General features: G+C 42.8%; 2 protein-coding genes and 1 pseudogene across 6 annotated transcripts in view; 1 reads left to right on the plus strand and 2 right to left on the minus strand.

The window, feature by feature from the left end:
• The window catches only part of ATAD5 (ATPase family AAA domain containing 5), a 67064-nt gene that overhangs the window by 16258 nt on the left and 27395 nt on the right, over positions 1 to 23411 (minus strand). For 3 of the 4 annotated variants that reach the window (XM_078373860.1, XM_078373858.1, XM_078373861.1), the window contains 9 exons: positions 18994 to 19178; positions 16245 to 16402; positions 15335 to 15497; positions 12458 to 12640; positions 9558 to 9654; positions 7150 to 7229; positions 6778 to 6920; positions 6522 to 6672; positions 486 to 662 (listed from right to left, as the gene is read on the minus strand). In XM_078373860.1, coding sequence (XP_078229986.1) covers positions 486 to 662; positions 6522 to 6672; positions 6778 to 6920; positions 7150 to 7229; positions 9558 to 9654; positions 12458 to 12640; positions 15335 to 15497; positions 16245 to 16402; positions 18994 to 19178 — 1337 coding nt within the window. The remainder of the gene's footprint in view (positions 1 to 485; positions 663 to 6521; positions 6673 to 6777; positions 6921 to 7149; positions 7230 to 9557; positions 9655 to 12457; positions 12641 to 15334; positions 15498 to 16244; positions 16403 to 18993; positions 19179 to 23411) is intronic. The other variant, XM_035300864.3, reaches the window with a different exon arrangement.
• LOC118154289 (U6 spliceosomal RNA) lies at positions 10746 to 10840 on the minus strand (annotated as a pseudogene).
• LOC118153804 (rho GDP-dissociation inhibitor 1-like) lies at positions 19385 to 21263 on the plus strand. Of its 2 annotated transcripts, XM_054256144.2 has the most exons (2): positions 19385 to 19907; positions 19986 to 21263. In XM_054256144.2, exons 1-2 carry the CDS (start codon positions 19459 to 19461, stop codon positions 20071 to 20073), a joined length of 537 nt encoding a protein of 178 aa, XP_054112119.1. In that variant the 5' UTR covers positions 19385 to 19458; the 3' UTR covers positions 20074 to 21263. The 2 variants fall into 2 exon arrangements, with proteins under 2 accessions (XP_054112119.1, XP_035156759.1); XM_035300868.3 differs by having other exon boundaries at positions 19385 to 21263.

A 23411-nucleotide genomic window follows, 5' to 3' on the forward strand; every position in this document is an offset into this window, starting at 1 on the left:
GATTCCGACTGAAACAAACAAACAAAAACTGAAATAAGCTGGGTGTGGTGGCTCAGGCCTGTAATCCCAGCACTTTGGGATGCTGAGGTGGGTGAAATCACTTGAGGTCAGCAGTTCAAAACCAGTCTGGCCAATATGGCAAAATCCCGTCTTTACTAAAAATACAAAAATTAGCTGGTGTGGTGGTGCACGCCTCTAATTCCAGCTACTTGGGAGGCTGAGGTGGGAGAATTGCTTGAACCCAAGAGGAGGAGGTTGCAGTGAGCCGAAATCGTCCAGCTTGGATGATAGAACAAGACTCTGTCTTTTAGAAAAAAAAAAAGGTGAAACAAAATATTAAAATTTCTTTATGTAGAAACTTCAGCCTTCAGTGTAGCTGAGATTTAATAAATAGCAACAGGAACTTGTAAAATGTGTTCACATTTTTATGTATAAGGGTCATTATTAAAAAATATAAAATTTAATTTGTCAATTTAATGTCTTACCTTTATTATTTTCCAGAAGCATTCCTATTTCTTCATTATTTTTAGGTTTGGAAGATACTTTAAAATAATTTGCCAAGGTTTTGGGAGGAAGTGCTCGCTTTGGTCCACTACTTTTTGGTGATGGTGGAGGAACTTTTCTTGGTGATGTAACAATTTTCTTAGGCGAACTTATTTTTTCTGCCCAAAACATATTGCATTTAATGATAAATATTCTAAAAATCATACAGGTAACAAGATAATTAGCCACATTCTATATTTCTACTCTTACCAGTTAAAAATCAAAGCCACAGGAATTTTCTTTCATTCTTACATTCAAATACTTTGTACATTCAAATATTACTATATTTATTTATTCTACCAGTACAGAAGGTTAAGCCAGTCATTTAGAGAAGACACTCTACTCTAAATAAATACATATCTTTTTTTTTTTTGAGACAGGGTCTCACTTTGTTACCCAGGCTGGAATGAAGTGGCATAATCTTGGCTCACTGCAGTCTCAACCTCCTAGGCTCAAGCAATCCTCCCGCCTCAGCCCAAGTAGCTGGGACTACAGGAGCATGCCACCATGCCTGGCTAATTTTTTGTATTTTTATTAGAGATGGGGTTTTGCCATGTTGTCCAGGCTGGTCTCAAACTCCTGAGCTCAAGCGATCCATCCGCCTCAGCCTCCTAAAGTTCTAGATTACAAGTGTGAGCCACCGTACCAGGCCAGAAATACACATTCTCATAACAAATAATGTTCACAATCCCTCCAATGATTTTTTTCTACACCTGCTTAAAGTCAGAAGAGGGTAGAAGGAAAATAACAGTATCCACTGAGCACATTACAGACCTTTGCTGTATAACTTTAATTTAGACCTGTAATAAATTAATATTGTAAGCAAATAATACTTTGGAAGATAGATACAAAGTTAAAAAATAAATAGTTCACCTCTACTCTCTAGAATCCCCATGGCATTTTTCCATAGCATATATCCTCTCTTCCCCACTAAGTACCTGGTTTTAGTCCTTACAAGTCCTAATTACTGTATGGCCTCAGAATAGGATCTTCCTCATATACCATCTTATGTTCACATTTCCATACCTGTGTCCTATTCTTATTTTGTACCCTCTGCCTCCACAGATCTTATCATAGCCCCTGTATATTAGGTGTTCAATAGGCTTATTGAAAACCTTGAGGTTAAAAAACCTGTCACAGACATCACCATCATTTCATAAATATAGAACATTTCAACACCACAGGTAAGACATACAATATCTTAAAATATAAAAATATTTGGCCGGGTGCAGTGGCTTGTGCTTATAATCCCAACACTTTGGGAGGCCGAGGCGGGCAGATCACCAGGTCAAGAGTTTGAGACCAGCCTGGCTAACATAATGAAACCCCGTCTCTACTAAAAATACAAAAATTAGCCAGGCGTGGTGGCAAGCACCTGTAATCTCAGCTACTCAGGAGGCTGAGGCAGGAGAATCCCTTGAATCCAGGAGGTGGAGGTTGCAGTGAGCTGAAATCACATCACTGCATTCCAGCCTGGGCAACAGAGCCAGATTCCGTCTCAAAAAAAGAAAAAAATTTTACAACAAAAGAACCACCTTCTTGCAGAAATAGCCAACTATAGGTCTGGGACATCTTGACATGCCAGAAAGCAAGAAAAATATTAACTATTGCTGGGGTTGTGTTAAAAGGACAGAAACCAATTAAAACAGTTCCCTGGGCCAGGCATGGTGGCTCACGCCTGTAATCCAAGCACTTTGGAGGCCAAGGCGGGCGGATCACCTGAGGTCAGGAGTTCAAGACCAGCCTGACCAACATGGTGAAACCTCATCTTTAAAAAAAAAGACAGTTCCCTGCTAGCCAAAGATGGAAAAATATGAGCACAAAGAGAAAACAAGATAGGATTCTGCTTCTAGCCAAGGTACAGAATTGGCACTGGATTTATCCTCCCATTGAAAATAGGAACAACAAAAAAACTGGACATAGTATATGAAATAACACTTTTCAAGCCTTTGTCATCATGCAACAATGGACAGTAATCTCTGAGATACAAAAAACAAATAAGGTAAACACTAGGACTGCCCAGCCTACCGGGGTGAGAAAATTGCCATAGCAAGGGGAAAGCCAATCCATGTTTTCTGAATTGAGACAGACTGCACTAGAAACCTAAGGAGGTTGGCTGGGTGTGGTGGCTCACGCCTGTAATCCCAGCACTCTGGGAGGCTGACGTGGGCAGATTTGAGGCCAGGAGTCTGAGACCAGCCTGGCCAACACAGTGAAACCCCACCCCATCTCTACTCAAAACACAAAAACATTAGCTGGGCATGGTGCCGGGCGCCTATAATCCCAGCTACTTGGGAGGATAAGCCAGGAGAATCACTTGAAACTGGAAGGCAGAGGTTGCAGTGAGCCAAGATCGCACTACTGCACTCTAGCCCAGGCGACTGTGAGACTGTCTCAAAAAAAAAAAAAAAGAAAGAAAAAGAAACCTGAGGAGGCCAAGTAGACAGATGTTGGGAAGAATACAGAAGAAGCAGCTAGGCAAAGCTCTTGAAATTTGCAGAGTTCCCCTCAAGTCTAAAAGTGAGTACTCATCAGTGAAAGATCAGAGGAAACCATCACTGAGGCTCACAGAGAGCTGGGAATGATTCATCTTCCCATCAGGTAGACTGACAAACATAACTCATGGAGTATTGAAGCACTCAGAAAGGTTTCGCCTAAGTAGTAGGGCAAAATTAGCCCTAGACTAAGTGTTGCTACTGTTTTGTCTACTGCAGTTTAAAAGACCTGAAAAGGTTGGGTGTGGTGTTGGCTCACACTTGTAATTCGAGCACTGTGGGAGGCCAAGGCAGGAGGACTGCTGGAGGCCATGAGTTTGAGACTAGCCTGACAACACAGCAAGACCCTGTCTCTACAAAGAAACATTTTTTTAATTAGCTGAGTACAGTGGTCTGTAGTCCTAGCTACTCAGAAGGCTAAGGTAGGAGGTTCACTTAAGCCCAATACAAGGTGGCAGAGAGCCATAATCATGCCACTGCACTCCAGCCTTGGCAACAGATTGAGACTGTCTCAAAAACAAATATACAAAAGACCTGAAAATAATAAATTTCCAACTATCTTAACCACATCACCAAAGAAAGTTAACAAATAGTTATAGGTACAGAAAGAGCAGAATTGATAATTTAAAAAAAAAGTCATAGGAATACATAAATATCCAGCACACAAGAAGGTAAACTGTATAAAGTCTGACATGCAATCAAAATTATCCAAAGAAACAGAGAAATACAATTATAATGAGACAGGGAATAATCAATTAATTGAAAACCCAACTCAGAAATGACACGGATGGGCCAGGCACGGTGGCTCACACCAGTAATCCCAACACTTTGGGAGGCCAAGGTGGGTGGATCACCTGAGGTCAGGAGTTTGAGACCAGCCTGGCCGACATGGAGAAACCCCATCTCTAATAAAAATACAAAATTAGCTGAGCATGGTGGCACATGCCTGTAATCCCAGCTAATTGGGAGGCTGTGGCAGGAGGAGAACTGCTTGAACCCAGGAGGTGGAGGCTGCAGTGAGCAGAGATTGCACCATTGCATTCTAGCCTGGGCACCAAGAGCGAGACTCCATCAAGAAAGAAAAGAGAGAAAAGAAAGGAAGGAAGGGCACGGATGATGAGAATCAGTAGCCAAGACCACTAAAACAGTTGTTGTAACTGTATTGCATATGTTCAAAAATCTAGAGGAATGCCTGGGCACACGGTAAGTAGAAAAACAGAAGATATAAAAAGGACCCAAATCCAAACTTCTAGAAATGAAAACTACACTTACAGCAGTGACAGCATACTAGATACTGCAGAAGAAAATATATAGACACTTGAATAAATAGTAATAACCAAACTGAAACAAAAAGAGAAAAAAGACTGAAAAACTGAACAAAACATCAGTGTGCCAGGAGACCATTTCAAGTGGTCTAAAATACCTATAATAACTGGAGTTGCCAAAGGAAATGGGGAGTACAGAAGAATATTTCAAGAAATACTGGTTGAAATTTATCAACTTTGATCTTCCCAACTATAAACATATATGCAAGAAACTCAACAAATCCCAAGCAAAAGAAACATGAAGAAAAGTACACCAAGGCACATCATAATCAAATTACTTAAAACCAGTGAGAAAATCTTCAAAGCAGGGCTGGGCGCGGTTGCTCACGCCTATAATCCCAGCACTTTGGGAGGCCGAGGCGGGTGGTCACGAGGTCAAGAAATCGAGATCATCCTGGTCAACAAGGTGAAACCCCGTCTCTACTAAAAATACAAAAAATTAGCTGGGCATAGTGGTGCGTGCCTGTAATCCCAGCTAGCTACTCAGGAGGCTGAGGCAGGAGAATTGCCTGAACCCAGGAGGTGGAGGTTGCAGTGAGCCAAGATCATGCCATTGCACTCCAGCCTGGGTAACAACAGCAAAACTCCATCTCAAAAAAAAAAAGAAAATCTTCAAAGCAACAAACAAATAATAAACACAAAGAGTTGAAACATATTATATGTATATAAAAATCCATGAGCTCGTAATAACACTTAAAAAATTAAACTACACAAAAACTCACTGGTCAACTGTCAAGGCTGCTAGGATACCATTACTCTAAGAACTAATAAAAGAAAGAATGTCTGGGTAACAACAGCGAAACTCCATCTCAAAAGAAAAAAAAAAAAAGGAAGGATGAAGCATTTCTGGTGCCTACAAACTGTATTTCAAAGCATCCAAAGAGTTGAGGAATAGTGTTTCTTCTTGAAATTCTAATAAACGCAAAAAAGAGAATTATAAAATTATCATTTTGTAATCTATAATGGATAATCTGCTATAATGTCACAGAAAATACACAACCACCTGTACATGTATGCCAGACCCAGAACAGAACCTGAATCTAATCAAGCCCATAGATCTACTGTTAGTTTACAAGCGAAGAGAAATATGTTAACTGATACCAAGGAGATATAATCAGCAGACAAATCCAGAATATGAAAAATTTCATGACAAATGACTCAGATTCTTCAACAAATAAATGCCATGAAAAGAAAGGTGAATGAATTGTTAGTAAGATTAAAAGAAAGTTAAGAGACATGAATCAAATATAAGATATGAACTTTGTTTGGATCCAGATTTGAACAAATAATTTGAAACAGATCGGGTGCAGTGGCTCATGCCTGTAATCCCAGCACTTTGGGAGGCCAAGGCAGGTGGATCACGAGGTCAAGAGATCAAGACCATCCTGGTCAACATGACCATCCTGGTCAAACCCCGTCTCTTATTAAAAATACAAAAAATTAGCTGGGCATGGTGGCGTGTGCCTGTAATCCCAGCTATTCAGGAGGCTGAGGCAGGAGAATTGCCTGAACCCAGGAGGTGGAGGTTGCGGTGAGCCGAGTTCACACCATTGCACTCCGCGTGGGTAACAAGAGTGAAACTCCATCTCAAAAAATATATAATAATAATAATAATAATTTGAAACAATAAAAAACTGACATAAGACTGTATATTAGATGATATGAACAAATATAGTTAATAGATCTTTTTTTTTTTGGAGACAGGATCTCACTCTGTCACCTAGGCTGGAGTGCAGTGGTCCAATCACAGCTTACTGCAGCCTCAACCTTCCAGGCTCAAGTGATCCTCCCATCTCAACTTCCAGAGTAGCTGGGACTAAAGGCACACACCACCAAACCCAGCCAATATATTTTTTTTGTAGAGACAAGGTCTCTCTGTGCTGCTTAGGCTGGTTGTTAATTCTGCTGGGTCTGATTATGATATTATAGTTATGCTTTTTTAAAAGACCTTATCAGATAGAGATAAATATTGAAGAATGTATAGGTGAAATGATATGATGGTCTTCAGATTTGTTTTAAAATAGTCTGGTGGGGTGGGCAGGGAACATGTATATATGTAGAAGATAAAAATAAGTGGCAAAATGCGGATAATTAACATTATTTTCTTGGATTTTATTTTTTTCAAAATGTTATGGCTTAAGGAAAATAATTTACTTACTTGGTGACTTGCCTATATTGTAGCTATTAAAAAAACAGGGTTTTTGTGAGTTTACACCTTGTTTGTCTACTTGATGGGACTGAGTAGCTTCCTTCAATTGAGATAGAATTTGCCTACCACTGCGCTGGGAAGAGGCATTGACTTCAAATATCTAAAAGAAGAATATAAGAAAAAACAAAGGGGGAATGGTTTATGTTTCCTTTTAATCCAAAGGTAATTATTACGTTAACATTCTCCCGTCATAGCTGTTACTAACCTTAAACCCAAGCTCCTGGGCGCAAGCATACACTGCAGCAGTTTTTCCCACTCCTGTTGGCCCTGATATAAGGACAGTACTGCAAAGACGACTCTCTTCTTCATCATCTGAACTGCCTTTGAAGTCTATGCTACCCAAGACATCTGAAAAATTATTCATTTGCAAATAAAACAATTGCTGAGGAAGCAATTCTACTTTATGAAACCCAATGATCAAATCCCACAAATTTCTTGCAATAAATGCTGAAAAATGAATTTGTAAAAAGTAGAAAATCAAATATAAAATACCAATTAAAAAATTTTATATAAAGTTTTAGTTAATCTAACTAAAAATGTTCAGTGAAACAGTGAAAAAAAAAATGACACAAAATACCTTCCTGTTTCTCATCTCTTTTTCCCTTCAGATTTTGTCTTTCTTCCAATTCAGCTCTTCTTTTCCAGTCTTTCAACCAACTGCCACAAGAAAATGTAATAAAAATAATTCACAGAATATAGCAATCTCTTAGACTTTCTGTTAAAATGATTATTGGGGAAAGTTATGGCATATGGTTAGTTTCTAAGCAATCCATATTTACACAGACAGGAACATTTTTAAATGAAGTAGTTTCTGCCAAAATATACAAGACTATATGTGCAAGAATATTCACTGCAGCATTGTTTATATTAGCCTCTAACAGGAAAAACATAAAAGTATACCAGTGGGGAAAAAGATATATTACAGTACACTCACTTAGAAACCAGTACACAGCAATTAAAAAGAACTGAAGTAGCAGGGCTGGCACAGTGGCTCAGGCCTATAATCCCAGCACTTTAGGAGGCAGAGGCAGGTGGACTGATCAGCCTGGGCAACACAGCAAAATCTGTCTCTACAAATAATACAAACATTAGCGAGGCATGGTGGTACACGCCTATAGTTCCAGCTACTTGGGAGGCTCAGGTAGGAGGATGGCTTGAGCATGGGAGGTGAAGGTTGCAGTGAGCCAAGATTGCAACACTGCACTCCAGCCTGGGCAACAGAGCAAGACTCTGTCTCTCACACACACACACACACACACACACACACACACACAAAAGAACTTTGGTATATTGTGTAATTATATGAAAGATGCCTAATATACAATGTACAACAGAAAGATTAAATTCTAATCTGGAGCTAGAATGCCTGAGTTTAAACCCCAATTCCATCACTTTCTACCTGGGTGACCTTGGACAAATAACTCAGCTTCTCTAGGCCTTGGTTTCTTCATCTATGAGATGAGAACAGAATTTATGCTCATAGTTTTTTGGGTTTTTTTTTTTTTTTTTTTTTTTTAAGACAGCCTTGCTTTGTCACTGGAGTGTAGGGGTACAATCATAGCTCACTGCAGCCTCGAATTCTTGGACTCATGTGATCCTCCCACCTTAGTCTCCTGAATAGCTCAGAAAACAGGTGCATGCCACCATGACCAATTATTTTTTTATTTTTTGTAGAGATGGGGTCTCCCTATGTTGCCCAGGCTGCTCTCAAACTCCCGGCCACAAGCAATCCTCCTGCCTTAGCCTACCAAAGCAGAGATTACAGGCATGAGCCACTGTATCCAACTGCTCAGAGTATTGTTCTAAGGATAAAATGAATTAAGAATTAAGAATAATACAAGTACTTAGAACAGTACCAACTTCATGGGTCCATAAGTCCTTATATGAAATCCTTTAGGCCAGATTATTTTAGAATTCATAATTTTTCAGATACTTAAAAGGTTATTTGGTACATATACTGCATATGACATAATACTCCTAATAGGGTGTAGGCAGTACATCCACAATCACTTAAGTTGTTTTGGTTTGATTATTCTTTTATTTTTTTGAGACACAGTATCACTCTAGCCCAGGCTGGAGTGCACTGGCACAATCTCAGCTCACTGCAACCTTTTCCACCGGGGTTCAAGTGATTCTCATGCCTTAGCCTCTGGGGTAGCTAGGATTAGAGGCATGCATCACCATGCCCGGCTAATTATCATATTTTTAGTAGAGACAAGGTTTTGCCATATGGGCCAGGCTGGTCTAAAACTCCTGAGCTCAGGTGATCCACCCGCCTTGGCCTCCCAAAATGCTGAAATTAGAGGCAGGAGCTAGCACCCCTGGCCACTTTGTTACTTTTTTTAACTTTTTAATTTTAAAATTGTCATCCCGGGCTGGGCGCGGTGGCTCACACCTATAATCCCAGCACTTTGGGAGGCCGAGGCGGGTGGATCATGAGGTCAAGAGATCGAGGCCATCCTGGACAACATCATGAAACCCCGTCTCTACTAAAAATACAACCAGCTAATTTTTGTATTTTTAGTAGAGACAGGGTTTCACCATGTTGGCCAGGCTGGTCTCGAACTCCTAGCCTCAAGTGATAGGCCCGCCTTGGCCTCCCAAAGTGCTGGGATTACAGTTGTGAGCCACCACACGCAGCCATCACTTAATATTTTTATTTAAAAATGTTTAGAATTTTTTGGATGTGAGAATTAAAGACCAAGGACCAGGGACCTGAATTAATAGTAATGCGATCCCGTTTGTTAGAAAGGAAGAACTAACATACGCATAAAATATTTTTCTGCAAGATTTTATAAGAAATTTAAATGATTATCTCTGAAGAGTCGAAATGTATGAAAAGAGAGCTACCTTTCACTTAAAATTTTACCAGTTTTTAAAAGATTTTATCATAACATATATTACTTTAAAACTATAATTTCAAAATAAAAATAGTAAAACTAAGTTTGTAAACTATTTCTCAATTCCTTTACAAATTTTACCAACCTATGTAACTTTTTTATAGCTAACTCATTTCCTATAAGTTCACTGGCAGTCTGAGGTTGATACTTTTCTGTCCAAAGCATGTCTTCAGTTCCAGAATCTAAAACAAACAAACAAAAAAATTAAACATATTCCTTGACATAAACATATGAATTCTTAGTCATTGATATTATTGTTACAATGTCACAGTAGGTATTTGCAGAAATATTTATATTTACAAAATGCCAACTAGGTAATTTTAAAACAATGTTACATTTAAAATTCTTCACACCAAATCCTTCCCCTAAAAACAAACAAACAAACAAAAAAACCACCATAATCTTATTAAAATTTTAAAGTATACATTTAAACATTTGTTTTCTTTTCTTTTAGGATTACCATTTGGCCCAGCAATCCCATTACTGGGTATATACCCAAAGGAAAATAAATCGTTTTACCAAAAAGACACATGTACTCACTTGTTTATCAGCACTATTTTTTTTTTTTTTAATGGATTCTTGCTCTGTTGTCCAAGCTGGAGTGCAGTGGAGAGATCTCGGCTCACTGCAACCTCTGCCATCCAGGTTCAAATGATTTTCCTGCCTCAGCCTCTCAAGAAGTTGGGATTATAGACGTGCGCCACCATGCCCAGCTAATTATCATATTTTTAGTAGAGACAAGGTTTTGCCATGTGGGCCAGGCTGGTCTAAAACTCCTGAGCTCAGGTGATCCACCCACCTTGGCCTCCCAAAATGCTGAAATTAGAGGCATGAGATAGCGCCCCTGGCCACTTTGTTACTTTTTTTAACTTTTTAATTTTAAAATTGTCATCCCGGGCCCGGCACGGTGGCTCACGCCTATAATCCCAGCACTTTGGGAGGCCGAGGCGGGTGGATCACGAGGTCAAGAGATCGAGGCCATCCTGGACAACATCATGAAACCCCGTATCTACTAAAAATACAAAAAATTAGCTGGGCATAGTGGCACAGGCTTGTAATCCCAGCTACTCAGGAGGCTGAGGCAGGAGAATTGCCTGAACCCAGGAGGCGGAGGTTGCAGTGAGCTGAGATCGCACCACTGTACTCCAGCCTGGGTAACAAGAGCGAAACTCCGTCTCAAGAAATAAATAAAGAAAATAAAATAAAATTGCTATCCCTTCACTTGAGGTCAGGAGTTTGAGACTAGCTAACATAGCAAAACCCTACCTCTACTAAAAGAAAAACAAAAACAACTGTCATCTATGCACAGGGGCCATGCTAATCTCTGTATTATTCCAATTTTCGTGTATATGCTGCTAAAGTAAGCACAATACAATCTTTTTTAGAGATGGAGTCTTTCTCTGTCACCCAGGTTGGAGTGCAATGATGCAATCTTGGCTCCCTGTAACCTCCACCTCCTGGATTCAAGCCATGCTCTGCCTCAGCCTCCCAAATAGCTGGGATTACAGGCATGCACCACAGCTGGCTAATTTTTGTATTTTTAGTAGAGACGGGGTTTCAACACGTTGATCAGGCTGGTCTCGGACTCCTGACCTTGTGATCCCACCGCCTCAACCTCCCAAAGTGCCAGGATTACAAGTGTGAGCCACAGCCCCCAGCCAATACCAGATATTTTTTAAAGCACATACATTGGCCAGGCACAATGGCTCATGCCTGTAATCCCAGCACTTTGGGAGGCCAAAGCAAGCAATCATTTGAGTTCAGGAGTTCAAGACCTGCCCAGGCAATACAGTGAAACCCTGTCTCTACAAAAATTAGCTGGATGTGGTGGCTCGTGCCTGTAATCCCAGCTACTCAGGAGGCTGAGACAGGAGAATCACTTGAACCAGGGAGGCAGAGGATGTGAGAGCTGAGATCAGGCAACTGCACGCCAGCCTGGGTAGCAGAGCGAGACTCTGTCTCAAAAAATAAAAAATAAGGCCAGGCGCAGTGGCTCATGCCTATAATCCCAGCACTTTGGGAGGCTGAGGTGGGTGGATCACGAGGTCAAGAGATCAAGACCATCCTGGTCAACAAGGTGAAACCCCATCTCTACTAAAAATACAAAAATTAGCTGGGCATGGTGGTGTGCGCCTGTAGTCCCAGCTACTCGGGAGGCTGAGGCAGGAGAATTGCCTGAGCCCAGGAGGCGGAGGTTGCGGTGAGCCGAGATTGCACCATTGCACTCCAGCCTGGGTAACAAGAGTGAAACTCCGTCTCAAAAATAAATAAATAAAATAAATAAATAAAAAATAAGAAAATAAAATCACATATATTTATAGAAGCACAGAAAAATCAAAGAGTGAACACTTATTTGTTAATAGGGTTATTGGTAAGCCCATAATCTGTGAGGTTTCACTTATTTCAAACACATATTTATTGTTTGAAAGTTGAAATAAGCACATACAAAAAGGAGAAGGAAAGAATGAAAAGTTAAAAAACAAAAGAGTTCTAGGACAAGAAGGAAAAACTCTAATTTGCCAGGAATGGAAGACATTAATATTTCTGGTACAAATTGTCATCATCTAATTATTAGAATATCAATATCTGCACCTTGGGAGGCCAAGGCAGGTGGATCACCTGAGGCAAGGAGTTCAAGACACGCCTGGCCAGTAAGTGAAAGCCTGTCTCTACTAAAAATATAAAAATTATCTGGGTGTGGAGGCGGGGACCTGTATTCCCAGCTACCCAGGAGGCTGAGGCAGGAGAATCACTTGAACCGAAGAGGTAGAAGGAAGTTGCAGTTAGCGGAATCATGCCATTGCACTCCAGCCTGGGCAACAAGAGTGAAACTCTGTCTCAAAAAAAGAAAAATGAAATCTAAAATTAAAATACAATTCAATTAAATTTTTTTAAAAAGAATATCAAAATCTTTAACTGTTTTAGTTTCCACTTTAGATGTAGTCAAAGCAATCTGTTTCTTCTGGGATGTTTTAGAAAACATACCTTTGGAAGAATCTCGCTTTATCCCAGAAGAGTTGTTTTTTTTGCCAAGTTCTTTTGACTTCCTATTGGACTTTTCCAGATTTTCTGAATACTCATTTGGTTTCTTTCTTTTTGACTTAGAATTTTCTGCTTCCAATCGTTTCCTTTTGGTTTCTTTATGGTTGACATCTGGCTCTAGTTCTACTTTGGGAATTAAAGAAATGCATGTGCTTACTAATCAACGAAAAGCAGTAATATCAATATCACTTCCAAGTATCCAATAATTTTATAACTTTAAAATGAAAAAGCGAGCCTGGTGCGGTGGCCAAGGTCTGTAATTCCAGAACTTTGGGAGGTTGAGGTGGGCAGATTGCTTGAGTCTATGCATTTGAGACCAACCTGGGTAACATGAGGAAACCCCATCTCTACTAAAAATATAAAAATTAGCCAGGAGTGGTGACGTGCATCTGTAGTCCCAGCTACTTAGGAGGCTGAGGTAGGAAGATCACATGAACCCAGAAGGTTGAGGCTGCAGGGAGCCATGACTACACCACTGTACTCTAGCCTGGGCCACAAAGTCAGGCCTTGTCTCTTAAAAAACAAATAAGTAAGCTGGGTACGGTGGCTCACGCCTGTAATCCCAGTACTTTAGGAGACTGAGCCAAGAGGATCCCCTGAGGTCAGGAGTTTGAGACCAGCCTGGCCAACGTGGTGAAACCCCATCACTACTAAAAATACAAAAATTAAGGCCGGGCGCAGTGGCTCACACCTGTAATCTCAGCACTTTGGGAGGCCGAGGCGGGTGGATCATGAGGTCAAGAGATCGAGACCACCCTGGTCAACATGGTGAAACCCTGTCTCTACTGAAAATACAAAAAATTAGCTGGGCATGGTGGCGCATGCCTGTAATCCCAGCTACTCAGGAGGCTGAGGCAGGAGAATTGCCTGAACCCAGGAAGCAGAGATTGCAGTGAGCCGAGATCGCACCATTGCACTCCAGCCTGGGTAACAAGAGTGAAACTCCGTCTCAAAAAAAAAAGAAATACAAAAATTAGCCAGGCATGGTGGCATGTGCCTGTAATCCCAGCTACCCAGGAAGCTGAGGCAGGAGATTCATTGGAACCCAGGAGGCAGAGGCATCAGTGAGGCAAGATTGTGTGACTGCACTGGGGGACAGAGCAAGACCTTGTCTCAATAAATAAATTAATTAATTAGCTGGGCGCAGTGGCTCACGCCTATAATCCCAGCACTTTGGGAGGCCGAGGTGTGTGGATCACGAGGTCAAGAGATCGAGACCATCCTGGTCAATGAGGTGAAACCGCATCTCTACTAAAAATACAAAAATTAGCTGGGCATGGTGGTGCGCGCCTGTAGTCCCAGCTACTCGGGAGGCTGAGGCAGGAGAATTGCTTGAACACAGAAGGCAGAGGTTGTGATGAGCCGAGATCGTGCCATTGCACTCCAGTCTGGGTAACAACAGTGAAACTCCATCTCAAAAATAAAAATAAAAATTAATTAATTAATTAATAGGCCCGGTTTGGTGGCTCATGCCTGTAATCCCAGCACTTTGGGAGGCTAAGGCAAGTGAATCACTTGATGTCATGAGTTTGAGATGAGCCTGACCAACATGGTGAAACCCCATCTCTACTAAAAAATATAAAAATTAGCCGGGCATGGTGGCAGCACCTATAATCCCACCTACTAGGGAGGCTGAGGCACCAGAATCACATGAACCCCAGGAGGCAGAGGTTACCGTGAGCTAAGATCACACCACTGTACTTCAGCCTGGGTGACAAAGCAAGACTCTATCACAAAAAGTAAGTAAATTAATTAATTAAATAAAATGAAAAGCCAAGAATCAAATACAACATTCTGAAAGCAAGCTGGAGATTTTAATACTTAGGCTGTCTTTTGCACAGTCTAAGTGTTAAATTAAATTAAAGCTATTTAAGCTAAAATTATCTAAGGCATTCCTTAAATAAATGATTAATATTTTAACATAATTAAGCTATCTTTGGGTTGGCATTTTTGGAAACTGGCAGGGATTAACACTGCACATTGCATTGTACAAGATACTTTTACTTCAGCTGAACAATTCTCCCTGCCAACTGTAAGCAATGTTGCCTATGGTGAACACTTCCAAGAGTCAATGATTAAGTGTTTTCAAAACTGACATGTTAGGCTGGGCATGGTGGCTCATGCCTATAATCCCAGCACTTTGTGAGGCCAAGGCGGAAGGATCACTTGAGCCCAAGAGTTCAAGACCAGCCTGGGCAACATGGAAAGATCTGGTCTCTACTAAAAATACAAAAACTAGCTAGTCTCATAACCTGGTCTCAAAAAAATAAATAAAAATTTTAAAATAAAATAAGCTGGGTGCAGTGGCTTATGCCTGTGGTCCCAGCTACTCGGGAGGCTGAGACACAAGAATCCCTTGAGCGCAGGAGGCGGAGGTTGCAGTGAGCCAAAGTTGCGCCACTGCACTCCAGCCCGGGTGACAGGGCAAGACTCCATCTCAGAAATAAAAATTTTAAAAAATATATAAAAACTCGAAACTGGGCCAGGCGCGGTGGCTCACGCCTGTAATCCCAGCACTTTGGGAGGCTGAGGCAGGCGGATCACGTGGTCAGGAGATGGAGACCATCCTTGTCAACATGGTGAAAGCCCGTCTCTACTAAAAATACAAAAAATTAGCTGGGCACGGTGGCGTGTGCCTGTAGTCCCAGCTACTCAGGAGACTGAGGCAGAATTGCCTAAACCCAGGAGGCGGAGGTTGTGGTAAACTGAGATCGCGCCATTGCACTCCAGCCTGGGTAACAAGAGCGAAACTGTCTCAAAAAAAAAAAAAACAACCTCCAAACTGATATGTTAACATAAAAGATAGTAATTATCACTAACCTTGTTTACTATGACACTCAGAAGAAAGTACTTGGTGCTCAATTCGTTTTTGTAGAAGTAAGGGAAAATATTTTCTCAAGGAAAATTCAGGATTTGACCACCTAATTTCCTCAAGCAAAAGATTTCTTACTTCTTTGGTAAATTCCTTCCTTGTCCTCATGAACTGTAATAAAGAACAAAATGCACATAACAGATCAACATCATCTATTTATGTTAATTAGAATATTACCAACCACTTTCTGTCCATCATAAATCAATATCAATGTAAGATTAGCTTTAGGCTGGGCATGGTGGCTCATGCCTGTAATCCCAGCACTTTGGGAGGCTGAAGCAGGTGGATCACTTGAGATCAGGAGTTCGAGACCATCCTGGCCAACATGGTGAAACCGTATCTCTACTAAAAATACAAAAATTAGCCTGGCATGGTGGCACGTGCCTATAATCCCAGTTATGAGGGGGGCTGAGGCAGGAGGATTGCTTGAGCCTGGAGGCAGAGGCTACAGTGAGCCCAGATCGTGCCACTGCACTCTAGCCTGGGCAACAGAGCCAAACTCCTTCTCGGAAAAAAAAGAGATTAGCTTTAGTCACTAAATATAAAGCTTACGATAATTAATTTACTTTTATTTTTCTCCCTTTGAACTAATTATATCTATTAGATTATAAAGCTAACTTATAAAGTATCTAAATGTGCTATGTAATCCAATATTATTTCAGAACTAGCTAACATTAATTCTTAAAATGTTTTTAAAGCTCTATGAGTATTTTTTATAAATATGTACTACAATTAGATTTTTTATAAATTAAACTCTAGGACAAAACTGGAGGCTACAAGAGAAGATATTCAAAAATATTATTCCTCTGCAAGATGTAAGGGAAACATTCTACAAGGGATGAGCTCTTTAATACTTACCACAGCAGCAGAATTACTGCTTTTCAACTTTGAATTCAATGTAGAAAATTCACCAAAAGCAATAACACATTTTGAGAGATCTGTTACTTCAGTGTTCAGTTCTTTCAATTTAGTTAAGAGAGGACAAGGGGGTGGTTTCAAATGCCACAAACAGCACCCTAAAGAAAAATAGAAAAAACATCTTAATTAACCTTATTTATACACTATCCATTTACTGAAAGTCAAATATGTCAACATGAAAAGACTTGACAACTACATAATTAACACCAAAGTACCGAAAACCCAATGACTAGAAAGGGAAGAAAAATCCTAACCTCCAACAAATACAATTAATAAAAATTACGGCTGGGCGAGATGGCTCATGCCTGTAATCCCAGAACTCCAGGAAGCTGAGGCAGGTGGATCACGAGGTCAAGAGATCAAGACCATCCTGGCCAACATGGTGAAACCCTGTTACTACTAAAAAAATACAAAAATTAGCTGGGCATGGTGCTGTGTGCCTATAGTCCCAGCTACTCCAGAGGCTGAGGCAGGAGAATTGCTTGAACCCAGGAGGCGGAGATTGCAGTGAGCTGAGATTGCGCCACTGTACTCCAGCTTGGCACCTGGCAACAGAGCAAGACTCCGTCTCAAAAAAAAAAAAAATCACCTAGACTTCCCTCCCAGTTATTAAAAATAAACAAATGTTAATAAACTTTCCTTTCTTTTATATAATCAACCTTGATACTCAGGTTAAAACTTTTAGGAGGGCTGGGCAGGGTGGCTCACGCCTGTAATTCCGGCACTTTGGGAGGCCAAGGCAGGTGGATCACTTGAGGTCAGGAGTTCCAGACCAACCTAGACAACATGGTAAAACCCTGTCTCTACTAAAAATAAAAAATTATACCCAGAACTTAAAGTACAATTAAAAAAAAATACAAAAATTAGCCAGACATGATGGCAAGTGCCTGTAATCTCAGCTACTCAGGAAGCTGAGGCAAGAGAACTGCCTGAACCCGGGAGGCAGAGGTTGCACTGAGCTGAGATCTCGCCACTGCACTCCAGCCTGGGTACAAGCGAGACTCCATCTCAAAAAACAAAACAAAACAAACAAACAAAAAACCTTTTGGGAGGCAGTTAGTATTAGCATCTTGGTCTACTTTTAAGTCAGACCTGGCTTCAAACCCAACCTCTGCCACTTACTAACCTTGTGAGCACAGGCAAGATCCTAAATCTTAGTTTCTTCATCCTCACATTGAAAGTGAGGGGATAGTAATAATTCTCAACCTCTTAGAGTTGTTATGGGGATTAAACTAGATAGGTATACGAATTGCTCAGCAGAATTTCAGACAATAGTATGTGTTCAATAATTTTGAAAGCTGTAAGAGAGAGAGGTTCCCTCTGTTTGCCTCTCTGATCATCTACAAATAGATATGCTAAGTTTTATGGCAGCACTCCTGTGAAAATTAGTTTATCAAAATAAGATAAGAAAAGCATTAACTAATTTCTGTAGTTGAACATACTATTAGAAATTGTTATATAAAGCTGTACTGGTAAAAATAACCAGAAGGCCTTCATCAATTGAATGGCCAGAGGCAGAGATGGGAAATAAGGAAAAGTAGAATAAATTACTGGAAAGACTAGCTGGGAAATTCCCACATACAGAAGAAAGGCTAAATTTTTTTTCTTTTTGAGACAAGATCTTGTTCTGTCACCTAGGCTGGAATGCAGTGGCATGATCACAACTCACTGCAGCCTTGACTTCCTAGACTCAAGTCATCCTCCCACCTCAGCCTCCAGAGTAGCTGGGATTACAGGCATGCACCACTATGCCTAGCTATTTATTCATTTATTTATGAGACAAGATCTCACTGTGTTGCCCAGGCTGGTCTCAAACTCCTGGGCTCAAGCTATTCTCCTGCACTAGCCTCTCAAAATTCTGGGATTACAGGGATGAGACACAGCACCTGGCCTATACCATTTTATTCAGGATACCTAAGCATCCATGAGTGCTGGTATCCACAGGGGGTCCTGAAATCAAACCCAAAAATAGTGAGGGAAATTGTCCTTAGAATTCACACTGAAATCACCATAAGAATGATAATTAGGCTGGGCATGGTGGCTCACACCTGTAATCCCAGAACTTTGGGAGATAGAGGCAGGCAGATCACCCGAGGTCGGGAGTTCAACTAAAAATACAAAATTAGCCAGGCATGGTGGTATGTGCCTGTAATCCCAGCTACTTGGGAGGCTGAAGCAGGAGAATCGCTTGGACCCGGGAGGCAAAGGTTGTGGTGAGCAGAGACTGCACCACTGCACTCCAGCCTAGGCAACAAGAGTGAAACTCCATCTCAAAAAAAAAGAATGATGATTAAACCTCAGCCTCATCTTTAAGCAACTTACATAGTTTAATGTTACTTTTTTTTTGTGAGATGGAGTTTCGCTCTTGTTACCCAGGCTGGAATGCAATGGCACGATCTCGGCTCACCGCAACCTCCGCCTCCTGGGTTCAAGCAATTCTCCTGCCTCGGCCTCCCGAGTAGCTGGGACTACAGGCGCATGCCACCATGCCCAGCTAATTGTTGTATTTTTAGTAGAGATGGGGTTTCACCTTGTTGACCAGGATGGTCTCAATCTCTTGACCTCGTGATCCACCCGCCTCGGCCTCCCAAAGTGCTGGGATTATAGGTGTGAGCCACCGCGCCCGGCCAGTTTAATGTTACTTCTAACAGTTGAAGAGTAAATATTCAATAATAAAAAACAAACTCACCATCATCCTTTTGTTGCACATGAACGACTCTCTGGAAGCTTGTACTCACTGCATTGTACACATCCAGTGCAGCAGTTTTCTTTGCAATTTGACGTTTCAACAAATCTGGCAAACCACTCATTAGGAAGTCACGCTTTGCTTTACATTGAACATCACAATCCAGAGATTTTTCAGACGTATCTTGACTTTAAGAAAATGATTTGAAAAAGAAAAGCTAAGGTTATAAACAAAAGAATAAACTATACTACCTAGAAAATAAACATTTTAGGGCTGGGCGTGGTGGCTCATGCCTGCAACAAGTACTCTGGGAGGCTGAGGTTGGTGGGTGGATCAGTTGAGGCAAGGAGTTCAAGACCAGCCTGGTCAACATGTTGAAACCCCACCTTGGTTCGTCATTTATTGCGGGAGGGAGCCAGAGCCGCGCCACCGAACCCTCCGGTGTCCCAACCCAGGTTAAGAGTGAGCATGGCTGAGCAGGAGCCCACAGCCGAGCAGCTGGCCCAGATTGCAGCAGAGAATGAGGAAGATGAGCACTCAGTCAACTATAAGCCCCCTGCCCAGAAGAGCATCCAGGAGATCCAGGAGCTGGACAAGGATGATGAGAGCCTGCGAAAGTACAAGGAGGCCTTGCTGGGCCGCGTGGCTGTTTCTGCAGACCCTAACGTCCCCAACGTCGTCGTGACTGGCCTGACCCTGGTGTGCAGCTCGGCCCCAGCACCCCTGGAGCTGGACCTGACAGGTGACCTGGAGAGCTTCAAGAAGCAGTCATTTGTGCTGAAGGAGGGCGTGGAGTACCGGATAAAAATCTCTTTCCGGGTGAACAGAGAGATCGTGTCTGGCATGAAGTACATCCAGCACACATACAGGAAAGGCGTCAAGATTGACAAGACTGACTACATGGTGGGCAGCTATGGGTCCGGGGCTGAGGAGTATGAGTTCCTGACCACCGTGGAGGAGGCGCCCAAGGGCATGCTGGCCCGGGGCAGCTACAGCATCAAGTCCCGATTTACAGACGACGACAAGACTGACCACCTGTCCTGGGAGTGGAATCTCACCATCAAAAAGGAGTGGAAGGACTGAGTCCCGGCCGGAGGCGGACAGGGCAGACGGATGGACGGACGGACGACGGACAGGCGGATGTGTCCCCCAGCCCCTCCCCTCCCCATACCAAAGTGCTGACAGGCCCTCCCATGCCACTCCCACCCTGGTCCGCCTTCCTGGCCTGGTGCAGCTGAGTGCCTCCAACCCCCTCAGCCCTCCCCTGCCCACAGGCCCAGCCTCCTCTGTGGTCTCCTGTCTTGTTGCTGCTTCTGCCTGTGCTGTGGGAGAGAGAGGCCCTAGCCAGGCCTCTGCTGCCCTTTCTGTGCCCCCCAAGTCCTATCTCCCCATCACACTTGAGGCCTGGCCTCAGGAGGGAGTGGAGCAGCCCAGGGGGCTCACGGGTGCTTCCATTCTCCAAGCCCCGTGGCTGCCCAGAACATGTTTGTCTGCCGCTCCACAGCGGAGCTGGGATGTGGGATGCAGGGCCTTGTGGGGACCAGGCCACCCTCCAGCCCCGCCGCTCCTTGGCCAGCCACCCCCCCCCCGCCCCGTCACTGTCAGTCCTGTCTAACCATAATGCCTTAACATGTGGAACGTGCCGTGGGGGCCTCACTAACCTCTAACTCCCTGTGTCTGCATGAGCATGTGGTCTCCCTGTCCCATACCCGGTGGCAAACCCAGTGATCCAGGGAGGTGTGGGATGCTGCTGCCGCCCTCAAGCCTACCAGTGCCTGGCCCACCCGCCCCTGCCCTGGCCAGGGCTGTGGGGATGGCTCCAGCGGCTTGGGGAAAGCCAAATTGCCAAAACTCAGTCACCTCAGTACCATCCAGGAGGCTGGGTGTTGTCCTGCCTCTGCCTTTTCTGTCTTGGCGGGCAGCGCCCAGAGCCCACCCCCAAGAGAGCCCTGGACGGACAGCCTCACCCACCCCGCCTGGGCCCAGCCAGGAACCCTTCCTGGCCATCAGTATTTATTGCCTCCGTCCGTGCCATCCCTGGGCCACTAGCCTGCTGCCTGTTCCCTCAGGCTCAGTGCCACCACCCCCAGCAGGCCCTCCCTGACCCAGCCAGGAACAAACAAGGGACCAAGTGCACACAGAGCTGAGATCATTTGTGCCACCCCAGCCCGTCCCCGGTCGTCTTGTGTCTGCTGGGCTCAGGCAGAGGCGCCTGTTCCTGCTTTTCTGACCAGGAAATAAATGTTCCTGAAGGAGAAAAAAAAAAAAAGAAACCCCACCTCTACTAATTAGTATACATAAAATTAGCCAGGCGTGGTGGCATTGTGCTTGTAATCCCAGCTACTCAAGTGGCTGAGGCACGAGAACTGCTTGAGGCTGGGAGGCAGAAATTTACCTATATATAAAATATATATTAGGTAATTTTATATAAAATATTTAAATATAAACTTTATATATAAAATATAATTATATAATGTATACATTTTATTAAAATTTTATATCTTAGGTAATTTTATATAAAATACTGACAAATATTTTGGTTTTTTGGTTTTTTTTGAGACGGAGTTTCGCTCTTGTTACCTAGGCTGGAGTGCAATCGCACCATCTCGGCTCACCGCAACCTCCTCCTCCTGGGTTTAGGCAATTCTCCTGCCTCAGCCTCCCGAGTAGCTGGGACTATAGGCGCGCACCACCATGCCCAGCTAATTGTATTTTTAGTAAAAACGGGGTTTCACCATGTTGACTAGGATGGTCTCGATCTCTTGACCTCGTGATCCACCCACCTCGGCCTCCCAAAATGCTGGGATTACAGGCGTGAGCCACCATGCCTGGCCTGTTTTTTGGTTTTTTTTTTTTGAGACAGAGTCTCACTCTGTCACCCAGGCTAGAGTGCAATGGCACAATCTTGGCTCACTACAACTTCCGCCTCCCGGGTTCAAGCGATTCTCCTGCCTCAGCCTCCTGAGTAGCTGGGACTACAGGCATATGCCACCGCACCCAGTTAATTTTTGTATTGTTAGTAGAGATGAGGTTTCACCATCTCGGCCAGGCTGGTCTCGAACTCCTGACCTCGTGATCCACCCACTTTGGCCTACCAAAGTGCTGGGATTACAGGCATGATCCACCACGCCCAGCAAAATACTGACAAATATTAATTTTATTAAATTTATTTAATACATTTAGGTAATAAAATTACCTAAAATATAAGCTGGTCACGTTCTTTTTTGCTTATCACAAAACTGAAAGTCTACCCATGTTAAGAAATTAAATAAAAGTAAATACATATAGAAAAAAATAACTTGAAGGACATCCACCAAAATGTTAACAGGGGCTATCTTTGGGTGGTAGGTGGGTTTTTCCCTCTTGCCTTTTGTTTTCTTGTTAAACAATCAGGAAAGAAAATCAGTGTCCTATTTCATAAAGTTAATACAAGAACTTCTGATGTAAGTATTTCCAATGTAACAGCAGGAAGAGTAGGGTCCTTATTGTCTCAGTTTTGCCTAGTTTATCTTCAGATTGCAAATCATAGGAAAGCTGACTCTCAAAGTGTTGGGATTACAGGCGTGAGCCACTGCACCCAGCCTGAGCATTTCTTAACCTGTGGAACAGGAAGATATTCTAGGCCTCTCTTTTACCTGCCTTGTCTCAGCTCTTCAGTAAGACATTTATCTACAGACCCCTGGTTCTTTTATGTGGAGGTGCTCATTAAGCTCATTGCTCCTGAAAGTGGCAAGAGTGGGATGGAGGCAAAAGGATGGGGGAGAATGGGAGGCTGGAGTGGTAGAAGGAGGAGGTTGGGGGTGGTGTGTCACAGCTTATATGCCCTTCCTAGCCTGTCTGTAGAGACAGCAAGAATGGCAATATGGCCGGGCGTGGTGGCTCACGCCTGTAATCCCAGCACTTTGGGAGGCCAAGGCAGGTGGATCACGAGGTCAAGAGATCGAGACCATCCTGGTTAACATGGTGAAACCCCGTCTCTACTAAAAATACAAAAAATTAGCTGGGCATGGTGGCGTGTGCCCGTAATCCCAGCTATTCAGGAGGCTGAGGCAGGAGAATTGCCTGAACCCAGGAGGCGGAGGTTGTGGTGAGCCGAGATCGCGCCATTGCACTCCAGCCTGGGTAACAAGAGCGAAACTCCATCTCCAAAAAAAAAGAATGGCAATATTCTGTGCAATTGGATATTTGGACAGGTAATTCAAAAGAGGCTACAAAACCTTTTTCTGTATTCTGTCTTCCTTTCTTCTTTGAGTGAAATGAAGGGGAAATGAGCTATAAAGCCAGATAGAAAAATTAATTTTTGAAAAGAGGAGGTGTGCTTTTTTTACTGTTAATTGGAGGGAAGGAGGAAAACATGGGTAAAATTATAGTTAAGTCCAGGCGTGGTGGCTCATGCCTGTAATCCTAGCACTTTGGGAGTC

This window comes from Callithrix jacchus, chromosome 5 (assembly GCF_049354715.1).
Source record: "Callithrix jacchus isolate 240 chromosome 5, calJac240_pri, whole genome shotgun sequence".
Taxonomy (NCBI): domain Eukaryota; kingdom Metazoa; phylum Chordata; class Mammalia; order Primates; family Cebidae; genus Callithrix; species Callithrix jacchus.